The sequence below is a fragment of the Arvicanthis niloticus genome, chromosome 15, assembly GCF_011762505.2.
Source record: "Arvicanthis niloticus isolate mArvNil1 chromosome 15, mArvNil1.pat.X, whole genome shotgun sequence".
In the NCBI taxonomy this organism is placed as follows: domain Eukaryota; kingdom Metazoa; phylum Chordata; class Mammalia; order Rodentia; family Muridae; genus Arvicanthis; species Arvicanthis niloticus.
Genome location: NC_047672.1, coordinates 37,958,463 through 37,982,213, shown reverse-complemented (window position 1 = coordinate 37,982,213; position 23,751 = coordinate 37,958,463). Strand labels below are relative to the sequence as shown.

At 38.5% G+C, this 23,751-nt stretch overlaps 1 protein-coding gene and 1 long non-coding RNA gene across 8 annotated transcripts in view; one reads left to right on the top strand and one right to left on the bottom strand.

Moving 5' to 3' along the window:
• Asb15 (ankyrin repeat and SOCS box containing 15) overlaps window positions 1-6,612 on the top strand; it is a 45,487-nt gene extending 38,875 nt beyond the window's left edge. For all 4 annotated transcript variants that reach the window (XM_034519309.2, XM_076913641.1, XM_076913643.1 and 1 more), the window contains exons 9-10: window positions 771-924; window positions 4,179-6,612. In XM_034519309.2, the coding sequence (XP_034375200.1) occupies window positions 771-924; window positions 4,179-4,336 (312 nt within the window). In that variant the 3' untranslated portion in view covers window positions 4,337-6,612. The remainder of the gene's footprint in view (window positions 1-770; window positions 925-4,178) is intronic.
• LOC143434560 (uncharacterized) lies at window positions 63-23,628 on the bottom strand. 4 transcript variants are annotated; one of them, XR_013104161.1, is made up of 6 exons: window positions 23,225-23,628; window positions 22,568-22,637; window positions 13,536-13,712; window positions 12,320-12,442; window positions 1,042-1,091; window positions 63-201 (listed from the first exon to the last, which is right to left on the bottom strand). It is a non-coding gene; the product is annotated as an uncharacterized LOC143434560 (long non-coding RNA). The 4 variants fall into 4 exon arrangements; XR_013104162.1 differs by lacking the exon at window positions 63-201 and having other exon boundaries at window positions 1,041-1,091; XR_013104160.1 differs by lacking the exons at window positions 63-201; window positions 1,042-1,091 and adding an exon at window positions 7,435-8,629.
• Window positions 23,629-23,751: the final 123 nt, after the last annotated feature.

Here is a 23,751-nt window from a genome sequence, read left to right as displayed (position 1 = left end):
GTTTCTTTCCTGCTTCATTTTGGATCAGTACCTCAATTCACTTTTCTCAGGAAAATCTTTAAGTTCTGATTTTTTTAAACCCCTTTGATTTATTCATCGACTGCCAAAGTTGATCAAGAGTATGTTGTTTAACTTTTAGTTACTTATGAAATATCCAAATTTCTTCCTGTTACTGATTCCTAGATATATACCATTGTGGTCCTAAAATGTAATTGAAATGGCTTTAGTATTAATAGTATTAGGTCTTGTTTTATAGTTGAATATATAATCTATTCTGAAGGGTATTTTATGTTCTAAGTAAAATATACAATATCTCAGTTTAACCCATAAAATGTCACTTATTTGAGGATGTTACAGCAAATAAAATAAAATTTAATTTATATGCTTCTCAGTTTTTACTTATTACTGTAGACAGATAAGCATAAAGTGGGCCAGGAAACAAGGCTATTTCTTTTCTTGGGTTGGAAACAGAGTGTCAAACAATTTTAAAATGCAATTATTCACCTGTGCACACTTGGTGGAATGTTGGGGCTAGAGAGAAGAAAATTTTCTATACCATGTTCACTATGTTCCTCACAGAAGCATGAAAATGCATTTAGTACTATTAGTTCTAAGTAATAATAGTTCAAATGACATTTCTTTTTCATTTTTCATCATAACCATAAATATTTTCTTTCCTGTAAAAAGACAAAGAGTAACTGTTCGTAACAATACTGATTACGCGTATGATATATTAAAACACCACTAAATTAACTTATCATTTTTCTCAGTTCTGCGAGTTTATTACAGTTCCATGGATGAAGCACCTGGTGGGCAGCATTGTCCGCATACTGATAGATTACATGGATTATGTCCCTCTGTGTGCAAAACTGAAGTCTGTGCTAGAAGTACAGAGAGAATGGCCAGAAATCCGCCAAATAATAGGTAAAAACAGATATTTCCTCTAACTTGGTATTTGTTTATTGTGTGTATGTGATGTTGCACATGTGAGGAGCATGTTTTTATATCCTTAGAAAGGCTTACAATTAGCAATGAGCATACCTGTTCTGAGCGTCCTCCTCACACACAACTTGGTATGGAAATGCCAAGTCCTGCAAAAAGAAATGATAAATGATGGTTCCAGATCTGAGGAGGGAACTTCATAAGAATGAACCTGGAGCATCTGCTCATATCAGGCAGCCAAGAAACTCAGTGACTATCAGAACTGGGTCTGAAGAGTCCGAGATCCATCCTAAAGGGACTCTCAGTGGACAAACAGTACTGTTCAAGTTTAAAAAAAAAAAAGTTGTTTCAATGAGTAACATTAATATGTCCAAAATGTCTAAATACACACTACCTTAAAACCTTATCATTTCAAAGGGTTTACAGAAAATCAACTTACCTTGAAATGTGTTAAAAACACATAAGCCATTTTGTCTGCCTTGTTTATATGACACATGCCACAAGTAACCAAAAATAGATGAGCAAAAAAAAAAAAAAAAAAAAAAAAAACCAAACAAACAAACAAAAAAAAAACCTAAACACTCCATGATGTGTCTCAAATAATAAATGCAAATTTATATAACTATCATTTTATACCCTGAATAAACAAATGGGTGTGTTTGTTTGCTTGGCTATTGCCAGTAGTATATTATAGAGGTCCCAGAGAAGAGAAAATCAGTTGCCAAAGAGATCAGGCATAAGTAGGTTCAATCTCTGGATTCAGCTACCAGCTTTCAAAACATAGACTAGGACGTGGAGCTACATCATGACAATACATACCTACCCTGGAAAAACATAGACATTTGGGTTTTTTAATGATTAAATGACATGATGAAAAATAAATTAAAAAGAACTTAAAGATCATAAGATATTTAAACAATATTCTGTAACTTTTTAACCCTCCAGCCAAAGGAAAGCTGCAAATGAATGACACCTGCTGTTGACTGCTGACCTACATATGCACACACTCAGTCACTTAACTGCCACACTCCTGTGGCACACACAGGCAAACATAACAAAAAGAGGCATTAGGGACTATTCAATGATAAAACTGATCAAATTTTGTTGTATTTGATTATCAATTTTAAAGTACAATCTTTTATTATTAAAACAAAGGCATATGCTTGTAATCCCAGCACTTGGAAGCCAAGGTAGGAAGGTCACATTTTTTTGTCGGTCCTATAAGTAGTGTAAGGACAGATCGCTTAGATGATGAGACTTCAAGAGGGGTGATTGCTGTATAAGTGAGAATCGTGGTGGCTTATGGGAGGAGGAGGAATGAAGGTTGGAAGGTTGTGCAACCATCTTCTGTGGCTGATTAAACTCTTTCATCACCTATGAGGTAGGCGAAGATGTTCGTCTACTTGATACTGCCAGTGCATGAAACTATGTGTGTGTGTAGTCAGTCCCATGTTTTAAATTTTCGGAAGGCTTAAATAGTTTGTCTATTTTGAAATGAGAGCACCACCAAAGTACAAACAAATTAATTTCCCAAAGTTTTGGGCATAACCCCAAAGCCAGGGTTGAGCCTTATGTGTCTTACTCGATAAACAGTGACTTTTTCTGCAGTAATCAGTGTTATCTCTGACATTAAGTAGCACAGGTTTTCCTAGGAAATGAGATTTAATGATCCGTGTGTTACTATTGTACATGAATTTCTAGATGTGATGGTTTTAGAAAGATACTCCTCGTAAGAGTGAATGAAGTTAGGTTGCTTTTCTGTGATTTCAGTGGTTTATTTCTGCAGCAGCTTGTCAGCTGGTTGCTGTGAGCCTGGTAAGCCACTGGATGTCAGGGTTCCTCCAGCTATAGGTAAGGTGGTTCGTTTGTTAAGGCACAAAATAAAATTGCAATCTTATAGAACGTGAGAAGGTGCCTATTTTGATCATAATCTTTTTGCCTCACATTTGTAGAAAATGGCCTGGTTTATTTTTGAGATAGGGTTTTGCTATGCAGTCCAGTCTAGTCTGAAACTCTGTATCCCAGGCCGACCTCAAAACCTATGACCTTCCTGCCTTGCCCTCCAAATGCTGGGATTATAGGTACATGCCGCCAGGGGTAACTTTGTATTAATATTTTAAAAATGTAGTTTGAAAATTTATAATCAAATTTAACAAACTGTGATCACTTTCATCATTGAAGTGAATAGTCCCTAATGTTTCTTTTTGTTGTGTTTGTGTGTGTGTGCTCACGTGAGGGTAGCAGTTCAAGTGTATGTTCACATGTAGATCTGAAGTGAACATCAGATGTCATTCCTCTGGGGGTTTCTGATTAAGTAGACTTGCTGGCCACTGAGCTTCCAGTATCTACCTGTTTCTGCCTCCCTGATAAAGTGAACTCTTGAACAGCAAACACATTAGATGCTGAGCCGTCCCTTCCCCCAGCATTTATTGACTGTTATAGCCCAGTGTATCAAAGATTTTTCTAGTAGTTTATATAAACTATTTAGCCTTCAGACAGTCCTATGAAGTAGGTAATATTGTTACCCACCTTACATAAACGAGAATATTAATTATAGGGGTTAAGACACTGTGCAAGGTCATACAAAGTAACACAGGCAGGGTGTTAATCCCAGCTGACTGAGTCCAGAGCCAGTGTTTACTTGTGTACTTGTTCTATGCTGCCTCCTCACGGGTTCTTTTTGTTGGTGTAAAATATCAGTGTTATAATCCTAATAAAGAGTAAGAAGTTGAAAAACATTATTTACATATCACCAGATATGTAAATGTTAGTATTTAGTGTGTTGCAGACACTGGAAACAGGCCTCAGATTGAATTGTGAATGATTTATGAAATTTTCTAATGGTGTTTAACGTATAATCATTCATTAGAAAAAAACGAGTAGAAAAGAAAGGAAATAAAGAAATATGTTCATATAATATTTAGTTCTAAAAAAAAAAAAAGGAGAAATGTGTGATCGTTTGCTGTTTGACATCCAATCCATTTGTTTATTTAACAAAGTGGACACCCATCAGGAGCCAGACTTGCTCCTGGCACAAATGCAGACGGAATTCCTGTCCTCATGGAGCTCAAATCACGAGGCAAACTTAATTGAAATGTGAATTGAGGTCAGAGCCATCAGCAGCTGAAGTGCATATTTTCAGAAACACACTGCATGCTACTCTGAGACAATCTGTATCTAACGTGTGACGCCAATAAAACTTTTAAACTTTCTGCTTGTTTCCCCATTTATTTTAGAGAATCCTTGCTCATTAAAGCATCTGTGCCGATTAAAAATTCGCAGAGTTATGGGACTCCAGCGACTCTGCCAGCCAGCCTCCATGGAGAAGCTTCCTCTTCCAGCAGCGATGCAAAGATACTTATTATTTAAAGAGTATGATCTCTACGGACAATAGCTAAAGTTAATATAACTTTAAAATTATATTTTAAAATGTGATCCTTAAAGTATTCTTTTAAAAAAATGTGATTTCCCCTAGAGAAATCACTGGAATCATTTTGTATTCTTGAGTGTATTTAATACCACTGAGAATTTTGTAGCTGTCCCTATGGGAAGAACGTGTACACTCTTAAAGACTTTTAGGCTTCTAAGATAAGTAATATGCTGTATTTGAATTTCTATTTCTATTGATTGTCTTCAAATTCTCCCTATCAACTGAATATCAATGATTGAGAATCTAGGCTTAAAAGGTAAATAACCACTTTCTCACCCCCCTCCCCTGCCCTCCACACATCTGCCAGTTGCTGCCCTGTCTATTATTAGAACCCCTGCTCTAGAAGAGTTCATTTGTGCATGCAGATTGACCCTGTAATCCAGCTTCTCCAGAGCTCCGGCTCAGTCCCTAACAACTTCCTTGCTGCTAAATTCTATAAACAACTTTCGCTCCCCTTCCTGTTGATTTCTTTCGGCAGCTAACTCCGTTTCCTGTTAGTCCTTGGGTTTTTAACATACTGATATCCCGCTGTTTTCTCTCTCAGTCCTCCTCCCCAACCTCTCTGCCTCTGCTTCTCTATGCTGCTCCTCTTCCTGCAGGCCTCTAGCGACACGTCCTCTGTCCTTTCCTGATAAGCTGTGTTCTCTGGGAAATTCCATTCACTAGCTGTGGTTGTGATCATTTTGCTGGGGACCATAACGTTTACAGCTGAAGTTCAACCTTTTGACTCCTAGGCTTCAGACCTGTTCGATATTGACCTACTAGACCTCTAAACACACAGCTATCTGTGGTTCAACGCGTCCTCAAATCCTTCCTTCACATTCTGAAGCTCAGTATTAGCACAGTCAACTCTGTTTCCCAATGAAAAAGACTTGGCATCAGTCCTGACACACACACACCCCCGCCCCCATTTTCTCACCCAGCATGCCAACTCACCAAATGCCACTGGGTTTCTCTCTTACATCCACCGTTTCCTGCTCAGTCCCACAAATTCCACTGTACATCTGACTGTATTCTTCCTCTTAACTGAGACAATACAGTGCTTCTTGTCTGGATCCCCTGGCCTTTCTTTTTCCCTGCTCTCCTCAGAGTCCACACACAGCATTTCAAGATGAACTTTCAGAGACTTTAATATAGCTCATTCCCTTGCTGAAAATCACTCCCTATTATTTTGGGATAAAAACCTCAAGTTCTCCCATGACCTCCATGCTTTAACTACCCACATTCTCTGTAGCCTATCTGCATATCCCCACACCCTTTTGGAAATGTTACACGTCTTATACAGCAATTCCCAGGCTTCATGGTTTTATAAGACTGGGGGTTTTCATTTTATTAATAAGAAATAAAGGCCTCTTTTTAAAGGATACCATCTGTTATTACCAATTCAGTTTTAAAGGGGGTTATTCCTTAGAATGCTAGAAAACAAGATGGTGGTAAGCTCACTCGTTAAAATGGATTGACATGCTGTTATCTCCTCACTGACAAGCAAAACTTCACTGTGGTCCACAAGTATCTGAGTCTCTTTGATGGGAACCATTGTGAACCTCTGGACCTTTCCCTTTCCTTCACCCTCTCTATCTGAAGTGTTCTTTTCTCTCCTTTATGCCCCTCTCCCACTGATTAACTGACCCTTACACTGCAGATCCTGGCTCAGCTGTCGCTTCCTCTGGATGGAGGCCACTGCCGAGAACTGCTCATGTGGTACTATAGTGATCTATGTTACGCTAGACTGGAAGCTCCATGAGGGCAGGAATGTGTCTGCTTTATTTCCCAGTATGTCCCCAAAGCCAAACACACACCCTAGAATGTGAATGTTATACAAGACGCAGACTAAAATCATCAGTGACATGGTGGAGTTTCTGACTTGGTGTGTAAACCCAGTTATGTACTTCTTTAAATTGCTTATTCTTTCATTTTAATAGTGTATTTCTTAACATTCGTTTTATCCTAAGAGTAAATATTCTTTTGGTAGTAATATCTTACTAGTTTGTAAATTTTCTGAATTACCATTACTTTCAGTTATCTTTGAAAGTTAAATAAGTCCTGGAAGAAAATTATATAATCAGGGTTATGGTTTCAATGTATCTCTTTGAAGATTTTATAATACAAACTATACCATAATGTATTTAACTTGAACTGTGATGTTTCATGTACAATATATCTATAATTCTTGTGTTGCTTTCTTTATTGTGCTTAAAGTCCTTGCTTATAAATGTTGCTCTAAATAAATAAAAAATAGAAATTAAGATGTGTCTGCTGTCTGATAACTCAGATATTAAATGTATTCGGGGTAAATAAGTACAAGAACTACTTGGGTATAAAATGTTAACTGGATACACATAGAAAAGATTTGTAAAGCTATTGCCTCAACTTCTTGAAAGGACAAAATTTATCTTAAGACTTGGAAATGGTAATGTATCTGAAGCACATTACAATTTAGACTTTTCCTGTAACAAGGTTCTTTAAGAACACTAGACGGAAAGAGGATGGATCCTGTCTAACTAGAACTGTGTATCTCCTCCTGTGTCAGCAGCTGCTCCCCACAGTCAGGCTAAGAAGCCAAACACTCTACAGTGGGGCCAATGTCTCCATGTGCACCAATAAGGTGGGGCATGGATGCCATCACCCCATGCTGCCAAGACGCTTGTGGCTGTTTTTAGCTCTCGTTTAGTGTCATTCAGAGAGTCTGAGTGGGAAAGAGTGAAAATGATCTCTGAGCTGGATGGCTTTGGGTTAATGTTTCTCTAGGTTGCAGTCAGTTCATACTTTGATTTCTGGTTAAACATATTCTGGTTAAGCATTGAAACCATGTCCTTCTTAAAGAATATGGTTAAATAATTTAATGGTGTCAGGAGATATTTCTGGGTAAAAGAAAGACAATGCAGAAAGATGAGGAAACAATTACTTAAATGTGTACTATACTCTTCAATGCAGACTTTAAAAAAAATCAATACATATACCAGACAGCAAGAAAAAATACAAGAAATTCATGACACAGAGAAAATAATCTTTTTAATAGTCATTGACCTTTTATTACATATTTCTATCAAAATTTGGGTTTTAAGTGCCATTATTCTGTGTATGCATCTACCTCCCAAATCATAAATTATTTAGAATATATAAAAATTATATTTGCTTCAATTTATTCATTAAAAATTAACATACATAAATAATATATATATATACATATAATATGTGTATGGTATATGAATACTTAAGGTATTCATATATATTCTAATATATATTTAGAATACACACACGCACACACACACACACATATATATATATATTCTAATATACTGTACCATTGCAATGCCATACTGTCTTGGTTAAAGTTTTATTTCTGTAATAAAACACCACAACTAAAAGCAACCTGGAGAGGAAATGGTTTATTTTATCTTATAGCTTATAGCCCATCATCCAGGGAAGTCAGGGCAAGAACTCAAGACAGAAACCTGAGGCAGAAGCCATGGAGGAGTGCTGCTTACTGGCCTGCTTGCTCCCTGTGGATGCTCAGCCTTCATACTTATGTCATCCAGGATCACTTGCTCAGGGGTCACATCACCCAAATTGTCCTGGGCCCTCCCACATCATTTTATAGTCAAGTAAATGACTGACAGACTTGCCTATAGGTTAATCTTATGGAGACATTTTGTCAATTGAAAGTTCTTCTTTCCAAATGCCTTTAGTCTATGTCAAGTTTCCAAAACAAAAGCAAAACCAACCAATAATGAATATAAAGCAGGAACATACACTTTGTATTAAGCAGCCAGTTCCTTAAGAGGACTAAGTAAGGAAGAGAAAGACAGAAATCACAAGATCTCACTTAAAGGCAGAATCTAAAAAGGCAGGCAGAAGCAGAAAATAGTAATTACCCAAAATTGGTAGCTAAGAAAGGGAACTGTGATCCATCAAGTAATATCAATTAGACATGACTAATTTTAAAATGTTGTTTAACATAGTGGCCATCATTAATAACAATATTTTAATATTTGCTTTTAGTCGCATTTACATATATAGTTTACATAATTATGTAATTTATATATTTATATAATATATAGTATTATATATTTATATAATTTTATATAATTTATATATTTTATATTTTTACTTTACTTTTTATAATGAAATACTTGAAATAGGCCACTTAAGGAAAGAATGGTTTGTTTTAGCTTATGGTTTGTCTTGAGAGGATTCCATTCATTGTGGTAGAAGAGGGACAGCCATAAGCGGATGAGGTTGTTTTCTCACATCTGTCTGAATGAAGAAAACAGTGAATGTTGAGAAAGTTGGTTGATACTCATCTGGCTTTCTTTTGGCTTCTTTATTTAGTCTAGATCCCTATCCCATGGGATAGTTCCACAAATTTTAGGGTAGGTCTTCCCTTCTGCATTAATCTTCTCTAGTAATACCCTCACAGACAAGCCCAAAGGTATTATCTTCTAAGTGATTCTGAATTTATATAAGTTGACAATGAAGATTAGCCATCACAATGTAAAAACTACTGTGATGGTTTGAATATGCTTGGCCCATGGGAAGTGACACTATTAGGAGGTATGGTCTTATTAGATTAGGTGTGGCCTTGTTGGAGGAAGTGTGTCACTCTGTAGGTGGGTTTTGAGGTCTCTGAATGCTCATGCTTTGACCAATGCAGAAAAGACTCTCTTCCTGGCTGCCTTTGGATCAAGATGTAGAACTCTAGGCTCCCCCAGCACCATGTCTGCCTGCAGGCTACCATGCTTTCTGCTATGATGATAATGGACTAAATCTCTGAACTGTCAGCCAGCCCTAATTAAATGTTTTCCTTTATAAGAGTTGCCGTGGTCATGGTGTCTCTTCACAGCAATAAAACTTTAACTAAGACAACTACCAAAAGAATTCTGCTTCTTGTTCTGCCAAGACATGAGAAGAAGAGGTATCCCATCTGCACACTCAGCCTTTGTGAAGTCATTTACTGCCATACCTTAACAAAACAAAACAAAACAAAACAAACAAACAAACAAAAAAAACAAAAAGAAAAAACCTATACAGGAAATTGGTATCTTGAGTCATTTGCCCTGATGAAGTCTGGAACTGCAGGCTAAAAATGTCCAAAAGTGGCTAAGAGTGTTGATTCTGATAACAGCTTGAAAGCGGAGATGTCAATACAAAGAGACAATTCAAACTTTCTAATGAGCTTTTACAGGAAAATGAAGGACTACTCCTGGAACTAGGATAGATGTTATAATATGGCAAAGAGTCTGACTGCATTCTGCCCATGTCTTAAATATTTGAGTGACACTAAATTAAAGAGTTATCAACTAGGTATTTTAGAGGAAGAAATATAAAGACAGGATAATATCCAGGCTGTGGCATAGTTTGTACTCACTTCTGATAGCCAGATTTATGGTGAGCAAATAGAGCAGAAAAATATAGGAAAATATGACCAAGAAAGAAATGTAAATCGAATCAAGTTAAGGACAGTTCAGTGCTGACAAAGTAGATGCAGTTGTTACAGATTTTAGCCCCCCCGTAGCCATGATCTAAGAGGTCCACAGTACATCTTGAGCTGGCACCAAAACTTGATGCAGTAGAGTGTTTATAGGCATGCAAGATGCAAGTGTGAGTGGTCGTATAAGCTCACTCCAAACTTCAGAAAGCTTCTGGAACCAAACGATATGTAGCAAGGTTGGATTCTCTACAAGACCCCCTTGAGTAGGCTTTGTGTGAAACTAAGGATATATAGTCTAAGCTGTAGGGGAGGCCCTAGGATAGTGGAGATGCCAGAAATTTGGGTATCAACTGAGAAAAGCTGAAAACACTGAAAGCATTAAGTGGAGCTGGCTTGAGGGAATCCATGTAGGATGTAAGCAAACTACTTAAGCCCATTAGTTCCCAGATGATTTCACGTGACCTGGACCAGGAACAGCAATGCCTGGTATTTGTTAACTGGGTTACAGTCTTCCTTTGGTCTGATCTTTTTTTGTTGCATCTCTTCCCTTTTAGAATGAGACTGTCTACTCTTCCATTGTTGAATGCATGTGTGTGAATTATTTTATGATTTTTACATGAGTTCCCAGTTTAAGAGATCACCTTGTATTTTAAAATAGACCTTGGACTTTCAAAGAGTATCAGAACTCTAAGACTAAGGTTAGAGTGAATTGATTTCATATAAGATGGCCATGTCAGTGAAAGGCAGGGATAGGATACTATGATTTGAATGTAAGATACATCTCACACATTCATGTCCTTGAACACTTCTATATTTGAACAGACATTTGAATATCTGTTTGATGGTTTTGTAGGTTGTAAAGATTTTTCTCAACCTTGAGGTTGCAACCCCTTTGGCAAACCTCTATCTCCAAAAAATATTGGCATTATGATTCATAATGTAGCAAAATTACAGTTATGAAGTTGTATCAAGAATAATTGTATGGTTGGAGTCAGCACAACACAGGAACTGTATTAAAGGATCGCAGCATTAGGAAGGTTAAAACCCACGGTGCTAGGACGTGAGACTGAAACACGGCATTATTAAGACATTATAGTCTATTTTCTAGCCTGTGTCAGCTTCTTGACTTCTGAGGTATGTGACCAGCACCTGTGTCCTCCTGCTGATACGTCGCCATCATTAAACCTTTATAAACATGGTAAACTATATTCCCTCAAACTGTAAACAAGAACACTTGCCCCCCCCCCCAAAAAAAAAAACTGGAAAGAAAAGGATAGCTTAGATTTTAGGTATTCCCATTGTAAAAAAAAGGTAAGTAGGTAAGGCAATGTATATGCTAATTGGCTTGATTTAGCCATTCTACAATATATACATATTTTAAAATAGCATGTTCTATATCATATATATATATATATATATATATATATATATATACACATTCATTTCAACTAACATTGAAAAATGGATTGCTTTAGCATTCTTAGATGAAGCATGCAAATATATCTAATCATTAAGACTGACACTGACATGTGGATGCCAGGAAGTGCATGCTGACAGGAGCCTGAAATAGCTGTCTCCTTAGAGCTCTGCCACAGCCTGACATATACAGAGGCAGATGCTCACAGTTAACCATTGAACTGATCATGGGGTTCCCAATGGAGGAGTTAGAGAGAAAACTGAAGGAGCTGAAAGGGTTTGTGGCCCCATGGGGAGAGCAACAATACCAACCAACCAGAGCTCCCAGGGTCTAAACCACCAGCCTGGGAGCACATAGGGAGGGACCCATGGCTTCAGCTGTATATGTAGGGGAGGATGGCCTTGTCAGGCATAGGTGGGAGAGGAGTTCCTTGGTCTAGTGAAGGCTGGATGCCCCAGTGTGGGGGAATTTATGGGTGGGGAGTTGGGAGTGGGTGGGTGGGTGGGGGTATATCCTCATAGAAGCAGAAGGAGGGGGGATGGGATAGAGGGTTTCTGGGTGGGGGGGGATGGGAAAAGAGGATTACATCTGAAATGTAAATAAAATATCCAAGGGGGAAAAAAAGACTGACACTGAAAGAGATTGAACTTCTGCTTTGCAGATTATTTAGCTTCTTGATTGATATTACAATCATTATACCTACATAAAATAGAAACATGAGAAGCCCCTCCCATTATTATTAGAGTGATTGACATTTGAGACTAGTCAAACCTACATTAGAGCCTTATGTGGCATCTCACTATCATCATTCACAGACTGAAAACTTAGCACAGAGTTTTGAACCTAGCACATAAAAACCTCACATCTTCTTTGGTTTTATAGAGTCTTGGTCATCTATTATGGCCAAAAGAAGAAGAGGACTTCTTAGGAAAAGAGCTTCATAGGGAAAGGAAGAATAGACTCATTTGACCTCAATAGCCCATGTTGTGTAACCTCAAGGAGTGCTGGGGATGTCTGGGGATTTGCTGTTTTCAACAAGAGACAGTCTAGTAATTTGAATCGGGCCCTGGGAGTGTCTGAGTTCTAACATTGGACTGACCAGCAATTCCATCATAGGGCCTGGACTGGAACATGCATTCTGCACTTCAGATTCTTGTAAGAGGACAGCCTTTGCTTCTTGAGTGTCCCAAGGCTACTCCAGCTTACGTGTTTTGGAAGTCACCTATAAAGTTAGAAAAAGTGGGGAGCATGAGTTGAGTTGAGTGAGTGGGAGACTCCAGTGTCCATTTCTTTCTATTTGAGGTAAAGTCCTTGTTCTTTTTCCACACACAGCATTTGTCATACTCTGAAAATTAAGGTATGGCATTGAGTGGTTGTCAATCTGTGTTCCTGAATGTCTGAATACCTCTGTAAACCTGAAACTAAATTGCTTTAAAATTATTTCAGATGCAGCAATATTATTTGTAAGCACCTTTGACAGGAGGATACTAACACCGGCTTAGGCTTTGTGTTGACTCATTGGGAACCTACAACCTGCATTCTGTCCCCTCATTGGTGGCATTTGAGGGGCTAAACCTGAGGATCATTGATGCTGAACTGTATATGTCTATCATCACCAGATATCTGCTCAAGAGGAAACAAGTCCTCTTAGTTGGCAGCCAAAAAAGAAAGTTTAAAGGAGTGGGGTGTTTACCTATAATCCCAAAACTTATAAAGAGGATCACGAGTTTGAGGCAAGCTTGGCTTACTCACCATCTTCCAGGGTCGCCTATGCAATTGTGCTTTCTCTAAAATCTTAATAAAAATACAAAATATATTTTAAATTTAAATATATATAAATATATTTTATATATTTTTGTATATAACATAAAATAGGATTTTAAAATATTTATATTAAATATAGAACTAAAAATAGTTTGGAAAATAACCAATTCTTAAAAAGTAAGTGATTTTGGAAGGTTTAAAAATAACAGGCTTTGCTAAGGGAAAGTGGGAACCTGAAAGCCACAGAAGATCTTAAATTTTTTCTACCACCTCAGATGTATCAGCATTTGCTACAGAAATGGGAACAAGACCTTGAGAAATACCTAGCCCATTCTAGTACACACGGAAAGACGACCTTGGTGCAACACCCTTCACTTGTCCTGTGTGTCACAGTCCTCAGAACACTTCACAGGCACATCTCCCTTGATTGTTATTACTACTTTAAATGAATATCAGGACAGGGTCAGGACAGGGTTAATTTCCTCCATTCTATATACAGAAATACACCCTACAATTAGTTAAGGTTTTGAAAATTAGATGTAAGACTGTACCTTAGGACCTTAGCTCCAACTCCAAAGCTGCTCCTGTAGCATGATGCTGTTCATCAAGAATCAGGGGGATATCCACTTAAGGAGTCCCAAGCAGCAACAGCTCAAGGTCCTTCAGCAAGATATACACAAAATGGTGTATATCAGCCAACAGGCCCCAGGTGGGTGAACTCCCCAAACCTAAGGTGAAATGGAGAAGCCAGGTGGCCACAGACAGTATGGTTAGGGTCATTTAAAATATTCAAATATGAGTAATAGACATAGACAGAAATCATATTAGTGGGTGTTTGGGTCTCTGTTAGGAAGACAGTTAATTGCAAATGGATATAAAAAATATTTGGGGACCAAAAGAAATGTTCAGAACCTGGTTTTTAATGATGGTGACACAGGTTGGTAAATTTATTTTGTTTTTTTTGTTTTTTTTTAAAGCCATTTAATTTTAAACTCACAACAGATGAGTTGCATAGTACGTAAGTTGCAACCCGAAAGTCACATTAAAAGAAAGAAGAGGAGGAACATGTCTCTGACAGGGAATAACCATGTTTGTAGGCTGCTCAGGTGCTCCTGTCTAAACAGTGGTAATCTTTGATTGATTTATTTTGTTGTTGCTATGCTGATAAGACCATTAAGAGCAGAAGATGAGAACCCTCGGGGCAACATGTGACATGCATGCTGCTTTTACCAATCCTGTTGGCCCCAAATCCCAGATCAACAGAGCTTATTTTTTTGTTGTTTGTTTGTTTGTTTGTTTTTGCCAGCTTCTGATATTTTCATACTGGTTCTCAAAGGGCACACACACACACACACACACACACACACACACACACACACACACTTGAGCTGAAAGGGTTTCCTGGCCTGTGAAGGGTGAGAATTGGCAAAGAATCATACAATAACCTTGGAAAATAGCTCCAGTTAGGAAACTGAGACAGATAAGATTGCAGAAAAGAGTGAGTATCTTGGGAGAATTGTCAAAGTCTGTGAACCTCAAGAAGCCAGGGGAACTTTGGAAGGAAAGGTCAGTCACAGCTGTGAGTCTGAAAATACAGTGCTTCAGATTTCTCTGACAGAACAGCTAAAGAAAGAGCCCCAGTGTGTGTGGCGCAGAGGCATTCCCTACATTCTCGGACTTTGCTCTGACCCTGCTGCCCTCCCACCCTCTTCACAACAGGACCTAAGGACTTGAGCTGCTGTTTCCTGGCTGGACTAGCTTCTAGGCAGAGGCTGTCCTGAAGCTGAGAGAGTGGCCTGGAAAGTATCCGTAATGTGGATAACTGGTCCTAACCCCACAAGTGAGCAAATCTGCCCCCAATGGTGATACAGCTCTCTGGGTTATAGCCCAGCTAGCTGAGGAATGAATGAAAGCACTTCTCCACCCTAAGGAAACCTTTGCTTGTTAGCATTTCAGATGATGAGTATAAAACCTGTTTCCTGTCTCGTTGGTGGAATTCCACACACAGAGTCTGCAGTATATGAGGAAAGGCATAATCAATCAAATTCAGTTATTTTTTTCTTCATTTTTGGATTTTTCCCCTAATATTGTAGTTTTATCTTCATAGTTTTAACACTGTCAGTTCATCTTTTTCATTTGCATACATTATAATTATTTATATATGTTTAAGTTAGGGAAACACAGGATCACCTATATATGACCAACAACCAAAGAGGCTCCATTCCAAAGTTCAGTGGAAAAGGAGGTCCAGCGACAGGCCCAAATTGGGATCCAGCTTAGGGGGAGGCCTCAAGGCCTGACACTGTTACTGTTGCTATGGTGTGCTTACAAACAGGGGCCTATCATGACTGCCCTCTGAAAGGCCTAACAAGCAGCTGAAAGAGTCAGATGCAGATATTTGCACCCAACCAATGGACAGAAGCTGCTGACCCCTGTGGTTGAATTAGGGAAAAGCTGGAAGAAGCTGAGGAGGAGGGAAACCCTATAGGAGGACCAGCAGTCTCAACTAACCTGGAACCCTGGGATCTCTCAGACACTGAGCCACCAACCAGGCAGCATACATTAACTGACATGAGGCGCCCAACATATATACAGCAGAGAACTGGGGGTCTGGACTCAGTCAGAGGAGAAGCATTTAACCCTCAAGAGACTGGAGGCCCCAGGGAGTAGAAAGGTCTGGTGGGGTGGGGGTGGGAGTGGGGACATCCTCTTGGAGATGGGGGGAGGTGGAGGTATGGGATGTGGAACAGTTGGAGGGGGATAAAGTCTGTTCTGTAAAAAAAAAGATTAAAGAATAAATAAATAAATTATGAAATTAAAATCATATTGAATCAAATAAAATTATATGACAAAGAGTTGAAAGGAGATTTTAAATGCTCTTAGTACACGTTGTCTATATAAAATACTTATACACACTTTCACTATATGTGTGTGTCTATCAAAAAAAAAGGTGTTCACCTTAAGTACATATAGTAAAATGAACTTTAAAATAAAGACAAGTTACACAATCTAAAAATAAAATAAAAAGTGAAAAGCTAGTAACGGCAGTGTGAGAAGCAGCTAGGAATTACAGAACACAATCATGCTCCTCACCTGTTAGCTTGATGAATGCAAAGATATTTTTAAATTCTCAGAACCCGTTTTTTGTCTTTTGTAAAATGGAATAAATTATACGTATCCATCAAGTGTTATCTCACAGAGTGTGAGAATACACATTAACAGAGGATGACTGTAGACTGCTTGGCATACTGGCTATATAAAAACTATTTTGTCAACTATAAATGTTATACAATCGTGAGATGTTATTATAAATAGCCCTAATAATTTTAAATTTGACTCACACTCTCCACCACAAGTTGGCATAGCTGGAAGATTTGCTTGTCTGCCAAGCTTGAGAGTGTAGGCTTGCTAAGGGAATCGCCAGTTCACATCAGATCCCTGGGGCCCGTGGCTTGCTGTCTGTCCAGAGCTTGGCAGATCTCTAACCTTCTCCCCTGGGAGCCTTTCTCCAGTCTGCTGAGAGGCTCCAGTAAACAAACTGAGCAAAGTCGGAAGCTTAGCTTCCTTAGGAACTACTTCAACCTTGTCACAAACCATCTGTAAGAAGGAGGGGGGGGGGGGACTGCAAGCCCTTCTGTGTAAGTGGAAAACACGTTAGACTTATTTGTGGTAGCTTTGCATCTGCACAGAGAGGGATTCATTAAAGCTTAAAATAATAGTAATTATAAAGCAGGTAAAACATCCTAAATCATTGTGAGAATAAAAAATTTCTCATTATCCTGTTTGAACAGATGGCAATATAAAATGGTTTCTGTTCTTTTCAGCAACTTAGGGACAATTTAAAAAAAAAAAAAAAAGAAAGAAAGAAAAAGTTAGCCTGGCCTGGTGGCTGTTGCCTGTATTAACAATCACATTTGTGGCTAGTATATGATGCTCACAAGTTCAGCGTTCACTGAGGGTACAGAGCGAGTTCAAGCCAGTGTAAGAAACTAGGTGAGATTCTACCTCAAAAGAAAATAGGATTGTGGAGTAGTAAGCTCAGGGGTAAGGTGGTTCTCTAATATGAACAAGGACCCTGGGTCCACAGCAATCAAAATAGATGAGAGATAGATAGATAGATAGATAGATAGATAGATAGATAGATAGATAGATAGATAGATAGATGAAGATAAGATATTCATAAAGTAACCAAAAATATCTCCCTGAGGTTGGAATGCCTCCTAGGTAGTTAGACTGGGCTGGTTTTTAGCTGTGAATTTCACAGGAATGAAGGAACAGTGACAAAAAAGCATGTTCAGATGTCCAGGAGCAAGAGAAAATTCGGTGAGGTGCTCTCTGTGTTACAAATAGGAAGGCTTTCTCTGAAGGCATTTTTGGTATACAAGAAGATCCCAGGCTGGGACACCGAGTTGCAGTGTTTGCTTATCATGCAAGAAGCCTGGGTGTGGTCACAGTGAATTAAAAAAAAAAAAAAATAGTTCAGAAAAACCAAAAACCTTGAATCATCTCACATCGAGTAACTCGTGATTTCTGCCATTTTGAAAAATCCGTTTTCACTTACATGACTAAAGTCCCTCCTGTTCCACTGCTCTGTGGTGCTTTGTTTGTTTTTAAAATACTCCCTGAACACTTAATAACTGTGTTAGGCCTCCCAGACAGCAAATGGAGCAGATACTATTCCTGCCTTCAGAAAAGCATTCTCCCTTCTAAGACCTGATTAAAACAATGCGTCTAGAAACCACGTTTGTGTGATGGAAAGAACTCAACTGACGAAGGGCCTCGGCTCATGCGCATGCGGGCCAGAGTGCAACTCAAGAGGCATAGGTTTTACAGGCTGATAGGAAGCAAGTACAGTGGGTAAAGGGCAGAGCAGTCCAGAGTGGCTCACTTCATCGGAGCGTGGCTCCAGTGTGGGGTTCTGGCACATGATCCAAGCGAGGCAGGAAAGGAGAGCAGCACTCCCAGCTAAAGGTTCAGCTAAAGGTTGAGAACAATGGAAGGCATTCAGGTAGAGAAAGACCTGGTGAGATCACTGTTCTTAAAAGGCTGAAGATGGGGGCTGAAGTGTAGGTGGTGGGTTGGGGGTGACAATAGGCAAAACATAAGAGAGACTTAGTCCATTGCTGGCTCCAGCCGAGAAAATGAAAACGGCATAAAGTCAAATTGAGACAAAGGCAAACAACCAGAAATAAAGCAGGAATTCAGAGGCTAGTAGAGACGAGGAACCTAGGCCTATGCTTACACAGGACAACCCTGTAAGAGAAGCAGGTGAAACACCCTGGCTCTAGTGGGGACTGAGGATGTATGAGCGAAAGGTTGAAAAGAAGAAGCTGCAAAGAGAGAAAGCAAGAGGCCAATCTTAGGCACTTTGAGACATTCAGAGATTATCTGGGCGTTTTCACAGAAAATCCTTCAGCTCAAACGTCCTTCAGGAGAGTAGAGTGACACACTGGTATCCATTTTGGACTTTTGGGATCCCTTGCACTTATTGAAATGAAATATTGTCTACTAAATTTCATAATGATGGGGTCTATTGTACGATGAAGCACAGGACCCACAGAAATGGGTTTTAATTAGTAAATAGATATTATATGTGATAAATACTAAATATAATTTAAAAATTAAACTCACATAATGCATATCTTGAGCTGTCTTTAGTAGTTTCAGACTGTATCCGTGTCCTGACATATGAACAATTCCTGAAGTTACCAAGTACTTCCTAAAATTTGAGCTTAAAGTAAATCGACAATTACATAGCCTCTTAACACTTCTAAATACTTATCATCGATACGGAAACCATCACCAAAATAGTCCTTAACAAGTGGGGTTTCTCTCTCTGTGGTGTTAGGTTGAGGTAGTTCTATGTCCATGGATATTAATTAGTTACTGCCCTTTATATGAGGAGTCCCCACTAAAAACCAAAGATGAACGGAGGAGGAGTATCGGGATTCAGGAGGGGAGGGGAGAAAACAAACAAAGCATAGTATGTACATGGACGAAGATGTCAACATGCGGGCTGGAGAAATGGCTCAGTGGCTAAGAACACTAACCACTCTTCCAAAGGACCCAGGTTCAATTCCCGGTACCCACACGGCGGCTTACAACTATACTCAAAAAAGAAAATATCACGGCCAACTCCATCACGTGTGTAATATATTCAAACAAAACACAAAAAGTAAAGAAACAAAGCATAATGGAGAACCGGCCTGCTGGAAAGACCTCCAGGTGCTGATGACCTCTGTTCCCTATCTCCTGGAGTCCCTATTGGGTATCGGGGCACCTACCTAAACAAGGACTTTGTGACAACACGACACATGGCAGCTATGTGGAGAAATGGTAGAGATAAGCATAGTGCTAGATGGTGATAGAGAACCCCTTAACATGGCCTTCAGAGATCTCCGTATCGAATATTCAACATCCATGAGCTCTTGGCATGAGTAGGGCGCAATGCTGGTAGAAAATGTGTTGGGGAGGCGGGACTACCTTCCTAAGCAACTCTCTGAATCAGGGAAGTTTCTGCCTGGTCTCCACCTACACTCCTACTCTGTCAAACAATCTTCCCTTTTGTTTTCTCTCTCTGCCTGGAACCTCTCCCCACCCGTGCCTTGTCTGCTATGGTCCATGTCTCTCTCTCTGTGCAGGGCTCTGGCTCCTCCTCTGGCGCCGGGTTGGATGACTCTACACGCTGTTGCCAGCAGTCTATCCTCGAGTCTACCCTACTGCTTGAGGGCAGAAACTGGATCCGTTTCTGTTTTCCTATCTTCAGTTTTAGTTTGCAGGGCAGCCATATTTCACAAGTAGTTAGTGACAGTGTGGACGAGCAGCCAGGAACATTTTCAGGGAGAAACTAAAAGAGGGGAAAAAAAAAAAAAAAAAAAAAAAAAAAAAAAAAAAAAAAAAAAAAACCAGACAGAGAAAACTCAGTTTTCTCCTTCACAAGTAATTGGCATTACCATGAGACATTATATATTTTAGTGAATCAGCAAATCAAGAACAACAAAAATTCTTGACAAGGTGTTGATTTTTTTTTTTTACAAACAAAGCACACTAAATTTGAAAAGGCTTTGTACTATCTTGTACAACAATGTTTCTAAATATTTTGAACAAAGACACAAAGTGAAAATTCCAGCATATAAAATGCTGACTCTTAGAACAACTGTATTTTTTTTTTCTTGATACAAGAAAAAGTTCCAAGAAAATTTACATTATCCATTATATGTTAGTCAAAGCCTGGGGTGGGTAGCAGTGTTTAGTCACATAGCAGAATTTTAAGAAATGACTTAAAGTTTGTAGAAAATACTTCTGAACAGATATCATGAAGTCCGGTGGGGTGTGAGTTGTAATTGTTACAATCAGACTGACAGACAGTATCTATACTGGAATGTTTCAGATGGCCATTGTTCTTAAAACCAGGTATCATCAAGTGACTTTTTTTTTTCCTGTGATGGGGCCACATGAGAAGACATTTTAATGATGACTCTTCAGAGAAATTTTCAGTGTCATTCAAGCGACACTCAAGACTTGACAGAAGAAAATAATGCGAAGTTATATTTATTCTGTGTCATTCCGATGAGGAAACTGTATGTGTGTGTGTGTGTGTGTGTGTGTGTGTGTGTGTGTGTGAGATGGCTTTCTAATTGTTTTCAGTACAATAGAAAGGAGTTTTCTATAGATCTGAGCCATTTGTCATGGGATACTTTCATTGATGATGCTCAAATACAGCAAGGATGGAAATTGCAGAGTCTTGAGTATTTCAAAGACCCGTTGTTGGGGCTGGAGGATAGATTAGTGGTTAAGAACACTGGTTGTTCTTCCAAAGGAACCAGGTTCAGTTTTCAGCAACCACCTGGCAGCTCACAACTGTTTGTAACTCCGGTTCCAAGGGGTCTGACACCCTTACATCAGTGCACATAAAACATTTTTAAAAGATCCTCTGAAATCCAAGTCTATTATTCTAAAAATATCTGTGCAATTATTTCATGGCCATGTATCATGTATGTTATAATCTGCATGCATAGAGCACTTCTCCAGATCTGTGTAAAAATGCCATCTTATTACAGAAGCCTTTTGAAATAAAATATTACCCTTCCCAAATCTTCATGCATCCCTCTGCCCTGTCTGACCTCTGTAGATCTCCTGACTGATATGTTCTGTGTTTATATGTTTATGTAGTTCTCCAGGAAGAAAAAGAACTTGGTTGGTTTTGTTCATTGCTCTAATCCATGAAATTCAATTGAAATCTAACATGTGGTGTGCATTAAGTAAATTTCAAGAAGAAAAATGAGTTAAAAAAATATATATATATATATATAAAAACTTACAGGAAAAGAGTCAAGCACAGTTCTCCTAATTTTACTTAATTATTTCTTCCCAAATATTTTCACTGACCAATGTGCCATGTGTATAATGTGTCATTAATAATAAAGTTGTGCTACAACTTATACATATTTTTCTCTTAAAAGCAGGTTTGTTTAGCATACTTGTGACTACTTTTATGTAAAATGTCATTGTTAAGCTGAATAACTCATTTCATTCAGCAAATTTAGATATCTATCACAACTCAGTGGCACTACTGAAACTCAAATTTATCTTTTAATTAAAAAATATCACCATGTGCTACTGGTTCAAGGTCAAAAACAAAACCCAATGATGTTAATAAACTTGACATACTCATCACTCACCGTGTTAGTAAATCCCAATTATATTGAATCTCAAAATATGAACTATTCTGTATCTTCAAAACACAAAAGTAATCTTTAGAAATTAATTAAATTTATAGATTCGGTATTCACTCTCTGAAAGTCATTTCTGGATAGTGTTGTTTGATTCTGAGGGCAGAATACTATGAGTCAAAATGAAACATATTTAGCCAAACCATTCATGCCAAAAAATGAATTGAGAGGACTCAGACCCCCTAACTTAACTGCACTACAAAGCTTCAGAAAGTGAGAGTATAAAGTTGGCAGAGAGATAGACACACATCAGCAGACCAGAACTGCCCAGAAGCCTATCCTCACAGCAGTGGTCCTTACATCAATGGTCAGTTACTTTTCCACAGAGGTGCCAAACAATTTACCAAACAAAAGAGTCTTCTTGACAAATAATATTAAAAAGAGTAGATATCTATATATAAAAAATGCAAATCTTACTTTCTACATATATAAAAATGTAACCAAAATAAGCCATATGCCTAAAACTAACAAGTAAAATGTGAAAAAAAAAACCTTTTGAGCAAAACACAGGAGTAAATCTCTGTAGCCTGGAATTAGGAAATTACTTTTTTAAAAAAACTATAAACCTACCTAGCCAATAAACAGAATAAGAAATAAGGTGAACCACATCAAAAATTAAAATAAAAAAGTATCACCCTTCTAAAAAACACTAAAAGACACCTCCTATCTCCTTGAAGAAGGTGTCTCCTTGAAGTATTTGTTTCTCAAATAGACAAACAACTCACAACTGGGTAAAAAGACAACTCAATTTAGAAATAAGCACACAACTTGAACATTTTACCAAGGGCCATAAACACATGAAACTATACTCCATTAGTAATAGAAACTGAAAACCACCGATTGGTTCTCACCGGACATGGCTGTGACCAGGAAAACCAATGATAATGGGGGAGGTAAGTAAACGGGAGGACTCTCCATCCGCTGTGGGAAAAGCACAGGTGAGCCATTTTAGAAAAGGGCTTTGCAACTTCATTAAAAGTGAGTTTGTCCTATAACCTAATGCTTCTACTACAGAGCAGTAAAACCCACGTGAGCATTTGAAGACTCAGGTAAGTGTATGTAGCAACTTTAGTCATAGCCCAACCCTAGAAATAACCCAAATATCACCAGCAGCTGAATACATACATATTATATCTTGTCCACGTGTTGGTATATGTATATTCCTATGCACACATATTACTACAGTCTTATACATCTGTAGTCTAAAATTAGTATGAAATTCTACAAACCCTATAAATATTATAATACCTTCATAAGAATGAATGCATATATATATTTAAAAATTACCCAGATATCACCTGGGTTAAAAATTATAGACCCTTCTACTTCTTAGCTTTGTTTTTCTAGGCTATTTACTCAACCTTTTACGCTTGTTAGATAGGGGCAAGGGTAATATTCTTCATAAGATTATGGGACTAAATGGCATAAAACATGAAGAGTGGACTCTTAGCATTGGACTATCCTAGTGACAGTCTCTGATAAACAGGAATAATCCAGTTTCTACTCACACATAGGAAGGAGAAGGCAGCCATTAGGTGAAGTAGAGGAGATTCCTTCCCTTTCAGCTGTCGTCTTTCAATTTCTTCCCTTAGTCTCGCAATGTCCATTGCCAAAATCTGTAAATGAGGGTCTAAAGTACAGACAGCTAAGGAAACATAGGACAGATACTGCAGAGCACAACAAATAATAAAATCCTATTTTATCATAGCGTCTGTCCCCATCATACCACCCAGGGTATGTTTATAGGAGAACCAGACTAACTACCCATAGGACAATGTGGGGTTGTTTCTCAACCCCTAAGTTCATAATGAAAGATTTCGTTCATGGCCTCAGTGTCTGTGGTAAGTAAGACATTCTTGAAACAAAGTTTATCCTCCGTTGTTTGAACACAGAGAAAGGAGAACCATGGCACCTCCTATCTGAAACACTCTGCCTGTCCTCACCAGCTATCAGGCTCAGCTAAATATGGCTCTGGCCACTGTGTGAATAATCCCTGCTGGTTCTGAGACCTCCATCCACCACTGATGTGACATTC